This window comes from Echinops telfairi, unplaced genomic scaffold, assembly GCF_000313985.2.
Source record: "Echinops telfairi isolate 266 unplaced genomic scaffold, ASM31398v2 ScPeMD7_9;HRSCAF=40, whole genome shotgun sequence".
Lineage (NCBI taxonomy): Eukaryota > Metazoa > Chordata > Mammalia > Afrosoricida > Tenrecidae > Echinops > Echinops telfairi.
This window is the reverse complement of record NW_022103906.1, coordinates 34,763,685-34,772,459: the sequence shown is the minus strand read 5'-3', so window position 1 is coordinate 34,772,459 and position 8,775 is coordinate 34,763,685. Positions and strand designations below refer to the sequence as shown.

At 43.6% G+C, this 8,775-nt stretch overlaps 2 protein-coding genes across 2 annotated transcripts in view; one reads left to right on the top strand and one right to left on the bottom strand.

Moving 5' to 3' along the window:
* Positions 1-5,943, bottom strand: part of LSM1 (LSM1 homolog, mRNA degradation associated) — a 14,753-nt gene extending 8,810 nt beyond the window's left edge. The window contains 1 exon segment of the mRNA XM_045286865.1: positions 5,849-5,943. Coding sequence (XP_045142800.1) covers positions 5,849-5,943 — 95 coding nt within the window.
* The window catches only part of BAG4 (BAG cochaperone 4), a 62,863-nt gene continuing 60,014 nt past the window's right edge, over positions 5,927-8,775 (top strand). Inside the window, exon 1 of the mRNA XM_004696207.3 lies at positions 5,927-6,211. Within this exon, the coding sequence (XP_004696264.1) occupies positions 5,942-6,211 (270 nt within the window). The 5' untranslated portion in view covers positions 5,927-5,941. The remainder of the gene's footprint in view (positions 6,212-8,775) is intronic.

Genomic DNA, 8,775 nt, shown 5'->3' with positions numbered 1-8,775 from the left:
GGGAGATAAAATGAGAACTGTTAGCTTTGGTATTTACATGGAAACAACAAAAATAAGTTAACAGCAATACTTCCTCTACCAATGTATCTGATAAATTTATTTGAAAAAAAGGGTGGCAAGTTCAAGGCAGCCTTGGATTCAGACTGGAATTTCAGTGGGGAAAACAGTGTCTTAGAATGAAGGACTGGGCTAGGAGCCAGGACATCTGACTTGGTTGGCTCTATCCCCTGATGCTTAACAGGGAAAAACACTTAGTGTCAGTTTCTACATTTAAAAATTAAGAAATTTAGTCGATGATCTTCTGACCTAATTCTAGAAATGTGGTCCATGGCCATACCACCCTGAACTCGCCGGATCTCGTCTAATTCTAGAAATATTTCCCCTTCAATTTAAAAAGCTTCTCTCTCACATTTTAGAATGAAGAAACTCTCAAGTTAAAAAAAAGAGATCATCAGTTTTACATTCAATGGTCTGTACAGTTTCAATTCAATCCACTGCAATCCCTTCAACGTACCATCACATCCCACTGCTTCCCTGTGTTGCTCGTTTCCACTCCTCCTCCTTTCCAATCCCTCTGTACTTTGCCTTTGGGCAAATGCTGCCCGTATCTTAAATGTTTAGTACTGGGGTGAGTCCAGTTCAAGATCTTACCACCGGTGATTGACTAAGGGACAGTCTTTAGGGTCCTGCATGTCTTTATTATGAGCTTGATTTCTGTGATAACGCCCCACCAGCTCTATCCAAGACCTTCTTTTAAAGTGTTTTTTCAGAGCAGTAGGCTACGGTAGCTAGGCATCTCAGGGACATGGAGGGGCAGATGTATGAGTGGTCCATTAGTCTTTAAACTTTTATCATACTTCTTCCCTTCAGATGGGGAAAGAGCAATAGTTGCACCTTGGATGGCTGCTCAGAAGCTTTAAAACACCAGTCGCTTCTCACCAAAGTAGGATGTAGAATATTCCTTTGAGAACTATGTTATACCAGTTGATGTTGGTGTCCTCTGAGACTATGGTCCTTATCCTCCAGCGACTCATTCCCTCAAGATGCTTGGCTATAAGTCTCTTAACTTTGCCGCTTGTATGACCTACCACACTCACGATACAAATATCCTGTTAAATTCATATATATTCATGGGTATATATCCCCACCATCTCTCTTGCAAACCTCCCAATGTCTTTGCCCAAATGAACACTTACTTATCTTGAAGTGACTTTCCGTCCCTTCTCCCCTCACCAATAACCATCAAAGAAAGAGTGCTGCTTTGGTGTGAAAACTTTTTTTTTTACTTTTTATAATAGTGGTTTCATACAACCCCTTTTGATAGTGACCAGTTTCACTCAGTATATTGTCAAGATTCATCCATATTCTTTATTTATTTATTTATTTTGGATTCATCCATATTCTGAGGTGATTTGCCAATTTGTTATTCTTTAATGTTAGGTAGTATTCCATTGTATGTACATACCAAGGTTTATTTATCCATTCTTCTCATGATAGGCATTTAAGTTGTTTCCCTCTTTTTGTTATTGTGAACAGTGCTGCATTGAACATGGGTGTGCTCATAATTTTGTGTGGAGGGTCTTATTTCTCTAGGACATATAACAAGCAGAGGAATTGTTGGGCTATATGGTATTTTTATTCCCAACTTTCTGGAGGTACTTCTTTTCCATGGGGAATTAAGGACAGTGTTAAATGAAAACAATGCCTTAGACATTTAAAATAACACTGAGCATAAGCTGGAACAGAAATTTAAAATTTATTGAGAGCAATGGGCTTTTGTATGGAGTCCTGGTGGCAAGACATGTTATGGGTTGAGTTACTAATTGCAAGGTCTATAGTTCAAACCTACCAGCTGTTCCGTGGGAGAAAGATGATGTATTGTTTCCACAAAGACAGCTTTGGAAACCCCATGGAGTTCTGCTTTGTCTTAAAAGGTCACTATGAGTAAGGATCAACTCCATGGTAGTGGATGTGGTTTTTGGCTTATGTGCTTTTCTGGAGTCTGGATAAACTGTATAAAGTGGAACTCAGAAAGTCACCAACCTTATGAATTTTTATTGCTAAGGAAAATCAATAAGAAAATTACCTGTCGGGAGTAGTACAATGAAGTAAGAAACAAGACAGAGTGACGAGGGTGTTTGGAAGGAATGACAGAGGAGACGCTGGTGTGGGTAAGGATTTCTGAACAAGTGACTTGGGCCTAACATCTGAAGACTGAGAATAAGCCAGTCATTGGAAATGCCAGCAAATTTTACTTTATTTCCTCAATGCTTAATATTTTAGCTCATTAATGCTACACCTAAAGTACTTTCTAGAAGCAGAATATACAAAGAAGAAACTGATTCTGCCCTGAATTTATAGTCCTTTTTGGGCTATAATTAAATACTACAAGAAAGCAATTCTTAATTTTATGAACCTTTACAAAGAAACTTTATCTAGTTGGAGTTGTCTGAGTTAGATCTTGAAAAAGTTTTGGGGCATGGAAAGTGGCAGGGAAGGGAGGGAAATTTACAAATGACGTAGAAGTAAAAAGGGCTGAAAGATGAGGGTGTGAAAAGAACTAAAAGGGGCCAAGCTGAGCTGGACTTTATGTCAATGGGAGTAAGAAAACAGACAAGCAAAAAGGAAGAACAGTTAGGGGGCTCTTTCCAGAGTGTATCTGAGACATGAAGAAAGAGAAGACTCGATGCACAGAGAAGAAAGCAGATGAAAAGAACAAGACCATGCAGGTAGAAATGATGGGATTAGTCAACTGACTGTGTTGATTTGTGTGAGAAAGTGAGGTCCTGAGGTGAAAAGAAGCTAGAATTTGAGTCATTCTTTACCAAAAGTTGGGAATAAAGGAAGCAAGCGTAGAGAGGAAGGCTATAACCTGTTTGTGACTCTGAAGTACTATTTGGGTAGATACCAAGGTAAAAAAGTCAGCAGGCAATTGGAAATAACTGGAATGACAAAGAGGTAAGAATTAGAACAATTTTGGGCAGATCCAAAAGTGGGTGATTTAATTATTATAGTCCAGGTCTCCAAGATATTTAAAGAAAGAAGCAGACTAAAGATGAAATGCATGATATTATTTTAGAAAAGTACAAGTTTGAAAGGTAAGAAAATCACCAAGTACTAGTATTAGAGAAGTTAAACACATAAAATTAAAAATATAGTCATGGTAATAATACTGGTGAGAGGGAGAGAATTCATAAGAGCTGAGTTAGAGCCCCTGCTATATGAGTTTTAATAAGCTTCAGAAGGGTAGTGATGACCAAAAAATACCCACCCACCCCCAAAGAAAATCCAGACAGCAGATTACAAGGATAATCGGGTGGTCTATCACCACCACCACCACCCCTCACCCCCAGTACAAAAGATGCCTTAGTGGTACTGCCAAGTAAATGTTGGACTGATAATCCTCAAATCCATGGTTCATACCCACCAGTCACTCTGCAGGAGAAAGATGTGTCTGGCTGCTCTCATAAAAAAATGTTTGTTGTTTTGCTCTGTCTTGTTTTGTGCTTATTATTGTCTCTGCATATCTATCTAGATAAGACAGGCAGGATCCTGGGGAGAAAACAACAGGACTGGTGGTTCCAGGGGAACACAGGAGAGAGGGAGGCAGGGGAAAGGAAGGGGAGTGACGGAGCAAGGTGCCAGAAGCAGTGGGGAGAGAGTATAACTGTATGAACACACAGAACCTACAGAGGAACGACAGTATGAGCGAGCCCAAACTGCCAATTTGAAATGCTGTCAAATAAAGATCTCAGAATTCCTCAGGGAAAAGTTAGAGAGATGAAAATACGATCTTCAGTGGCTTTACATTTGGACATTTTCGTTCCATAAAGGGTTCCATGATTTTGTAGCAGTATTTTTTGATTCACCATCATATGATGGATATTTTGCAATGGATAACGATGATGATCGTACAACATGACTGATGGGCTTTGTCCCATCATTATTGATAGCACCAAACTGTGTGTCATGGGGTTGCTATGAGTGGACACAACAAACTGTACATGTGAAAAATTGTAAATTAGGAAATGTGTTCTGTATATTTTTACAACAATTTAAAAATAGGCACGGAATTAAAAAATAGGTAGGGATTATAGACTTGGGAACAAAAATGGTTTTTAGTAAAATGGCAACATGTGTTCAAGATGGAAAATAATTGAGATACCTAACATCAGTGTGTGTGTGTGTGGGGGGGCAATCCTCAGATGACTAAAATAAAACATTTCATTATACACCACCACAACCACAGATTTGCACAGTGGTGGCCCACTTATGGGCTTGGTTCAATTTACTAGATGTTTTCCTTCAATAGCAAAATAGTTCATTTGGATTTAAAAGAGGATTGCAGACAACCATAGAGAGAAGTTGGTCACTGATCCTAATTTGCATCCCTTTAGCTGACACTAACAGAGATTGCTGCAGTTTGGTAAAACCATTCACAAGTGAACATTTTACAAACCGTGATTAAAACATGTTGCTTGCGAAATAACCCACAAAGAACTGTCTAGAAAAGGCAAAGAACAGATAACTCTAGAACAGATAATTCTAAGTAGCCCCCTTTTGCTTTGTTTTATACGGATGGGCAGGCCCTGGTGATATAGTGGGTTACCTATTCGATTTGTAATCTTCCAGGTCTGCGGTTTGAAACCATCAGCAGCTGCGCTGGGTAAAAGTAGAGGCTTTCTACACAGGCTCAGAAACCCACAGGGCAGTTCTACCCTGACCTATAGGGTCGCCACAAGTCAGAATTGACTCGATGGCAGTGTTTAAGAGTTTTGAGCTTTCCTTCAGAGCGGTAAATAGAAGTCTTAGTAAAAGATGGAAATTGCCTAGCTGAAAAAAGACGTTTGAAGTTATATGGCCTTTCAAAAAAGGTTAGTACCACATCTGACACGAGTCTCTTGCCATAAGCTGAATGCGGGTTTGTTTTTTTACCCCCATAACCTGAACGTGTTTAAGGTCACGGTGAAAGAACACTGCAAATGGCTACATCAGAGTAAAGCCTAGGTTTAATAGTCAATTAAATCCGACTGGCGGTGTTCCTTGCAGGTGCGAGGTAGCGGGCCGGGAAGGAATCTCTGTTGGGGCACTTTCGCGTTTGGGCCTGGGCTGCCGTCCAGTTCTTCAGAAGCAGGGTGACTTTCACCACCCCGGGACCCGCGGAGGTGGTGGGGGACAAGACACAGAAGTAGGGTACACGGGTTGTCATGCGATGTTGTACCTTGGTTGTAGTGAATGTCAACTCGGAACACTTAGAACTGTGTTTAAAAAACAACAAAAAACAGCCCCTGCCCGGGACTCACTCTACAAGCTCCTTCCGAAGAGGCGCCCGCCCGGGAGGAGATGGGCTACTCACTGTCGATGTCTTCGATGAGGCTGGCGGTGCCGGGCATATAGTTCATTTTGACCTGAGACCAAGCTGCAAGGTATAGCGGCAACGGGCCAGGGAGGCCAACACCTCCTCTTCCTCCTACCGCAGTCGCCGCCTCGGCGGGACCGGGGCCGGGCCGGGAACCCGTCTAGGGACCACACGTCTGCCCCGGCTCTCAGCCGCCGGGGCCTTCCGGAAACTGCTCCGTGTTATCCCGCCCACTTCCGGCGTCACGTGACCATCAGGAAGAGGCGGGACCTTAGTGTGGCACGGAACACGCTTTCCCCATCCACGACGAAGAGTCGTGGAGTCCAGACTGAATAAAAGGTGGACAAGTGTCTTCTCCCTTTTAAGGGACGCAGTGCTGCCCCTCGCCTTTCTGCCCCCAGGATTGCATAATCGTAAATAGCTCTCTCAATTTAGCCTTGGCAGCAGGAGGGGCGGGACCGAGCCTGCGATTGGCTGTTGTCGTCCTACCCCCTTCGCCGCTGTCCATTCACTTTCGCGGGCAGGAGCCTGCGCAATGGGCCAGTCGTGGGGGGCGGGAAGCGCTTGCGGGCCGCGGAGCCCATGTCGGCCCTGAGGCGCTCGGGCTACGGCCCTAGTGACGGTCCGCCTTATGGCCGCTACTACGGGCCCGGGGGTGGAGATGTGCCCGTGCACCCACCGCCACCTTTATATCCTCCTCGTTCGGAACCTCCCCAGCCTCCCATTTCCTGGAGGGTGCGCGGGGGCGGCCCGGCTGAGACCACCTGGCAGGGAGAAGGCGGAGGAGGCGATGGTTACTATCCCTCTGGTGGCGCCTGGCCGGAGCCGGGTCGAAGTGGAGGAAGCCACCAGGTAAGCCCTGCGCTCTCCGTCCTTGGGGATCCGTTAGGAGGGTCTTTGCGGGTGAGGGCAGTTCAGGTTGCTCTACCTCCAGGGTCGGTGTGTTACTTCTTTTCCTTTGGGGACACTGAAGAGACTGAGACGGGGGCTACGAGTGGGGAGCTGTGTCGGTGTGGTGTTTGCCCCTCCCCGGCTGCTTCGACCGCAGTCAGTGCGCCTATCACCATTAAAAGGGAAGGAAGATCTTGCGCTGCCTGTAAACCGGGGGGCCGGGCTCTGCTTAGACAATTTCTCCTGCGTGGCTCGGGCGCCGGGCCGCGGCAGGAGGGGAGGTGGCTGCAGCCCCCGCCGGCGCTCGGCGCCCCGCGCCCCAGCCGTTTGCTCTGGATTGAATTGGCAGTCTGCAGCAGGAACGTTGTTTCGCGTCTTCACGGCGACTGTCAGGCGTGTCCTTAGAGCAGCTCTGTTTAACGAGTCAGGGTCAGGTCAACTCGCTCGCTTCCGGTAATGTACTCCGTATTCCTGCTGGAAATGCACGTCTGTTTTGTGAGTGCACTGTTCCCAGTAGGGGGCCCTTGTTCAACTGTCATGGCACACTTCTCTTTTTCTTCAAGCAATGATAGCCCTCCCAGCTGATGAAAATGTAAGCGTGAAATCCTCCTATTTGCTGGTGGGAATATAAAATGGCGCAGTCTCTTTGGAAAAGTTTGGCAGTTCCTCAAAAAGTTAAACAGCATGCCACACTACCCAGCAAGTCCATTCCAACATTCCAAGTTGTGCACCCCACAGAAATGAAAACATATGCCCATCCAAGAACTCGTACAGGAGTGTTCAGAGCATTGTTATTTCTAATAGCCAAAAGTGTAAATAACAGAATTGTTAATCAACTGCTCAATGGATCAACAATCCGATACGGACCTACGATGGAATCTTATCCATAAAGAGGAATGAAGACAGGTATGGATGGACCTTAAAACTATTATAAGTGCGTGAAGCCTGTCACATACAGTGTGATTCCTTTTATGTGAAATGACCTGAAGTTGCCACTCCTGAGGAGACAGAATGATTACTGTTTCCAGATTGGAAGGAGGGGTGGTGTAGTGATGAACTGCTAATGGGTACTTTTGGGAGGTGGAGGGAATGAAAATGTTCTAAGGTTAGATAATGGTGACAGTTGCACAAGTCTGACTATATACACTGAGTTGTACTCATTTAAAGCTGGATTTTATGGTATCTGAATTATATTTCAATGAAAAAATTCATGAGAAAAAAACCCCTGTAGCAAGAGGTTAATTTAGAAGGAAAGTCCCCATTTCTCTTTCTAAATCTGGATCAGTAGGCCTTTAATCCCATTGCAGAGTGATGAAATGCTTGACTAAAAACCAGAACAAGATCATTTGAAGGTAAAGAGAGGAACATTGAACAAAGGACTTTTTATTGGGCTTGCTTGTTGTATTATGTAAAAGTATGTATTTTCTGGTTGGGGGATTAGAAAAGGGTTGAATAGGCAGGGAAGTTAGGATTTTAGCATTTGTTATGAGGTTGGTTAGATTATCTGCATGGGAGGTAGGACCTGGTGCTAGAATAATTGGAGATAGGCTGGAAACATGTTATAAATATTTATAAACCATTTAAAAAGTTTGGTCTTTATCTTGCTGATTGATAATGCTGAAACTTTCAAAATACAGGAGACTAATGTGTTGTAGATCAGTGGGGTACAGAAGATACTGATACTGTCACAGATGTTATGAATGTTTTTCCCCAATTGCTGTTTGCTTTTAACTTTATTGTTTTTTGACACATATTTTATATTTTTGGCACATAATTTATGTTTTTATATAGTGAAAACCATGAAAAGTGGAAGTCCACCAGGCTGCCTTGTTTCTTTGGGTCTTCCTGAATTTACCTTTGGTAATAGGGTACATTCTTACCGTTTTTCGCTCACTTGTTTTAGTAGAAAATATTTTTGAATTTTCTTTTCAGACAGGTTTTCACCAGAAACAGTTTCTGACTTTCCCCAGTTTTACTGTGTTATCTGATTGCTTATCAATTATCTTGTTATCTAACATTTTGCACTTATGGCAGTATCAAAAGATCTGATGCATTAATGATACACGAGGGCTCCCCGCCCCGGAAAGAAAAACACTGCTGATGTGAGGGGAATAGTGCATTTGGAGTTCATTTCACCAGGTCAGCCTGTAGTGACCTGCAGTTTGAAATCACCATCTGTTCCTCAAGAGAAAGATGAGGCTTTCTACTGTAAAGATGTATGGTCTTGGAAACCCACCAGGGCCATTCTACACTGTCTTATAGGGTTGCTTTGAGTATGAGTTGTGCTAACCCAGAGACTTTTAAAATGGTGTTAGTAAGTCTTTTCCAACTCATGGTGACACTGTTGTCTTCATTCTTTGAGTTGTAGTTTTTTCTCTCCCACCTTCCCTTCCCTCCCTCACACTTGATAATTTATAAATTATTTGTCATATCTTACACTGTCCGGTGTCTCCCTTCACCCACTTTTCTGTTGTCTGTCCCCCAGGGAGGAGGTTATATGTAGATCCCTGTAATCGGTTCCCCCT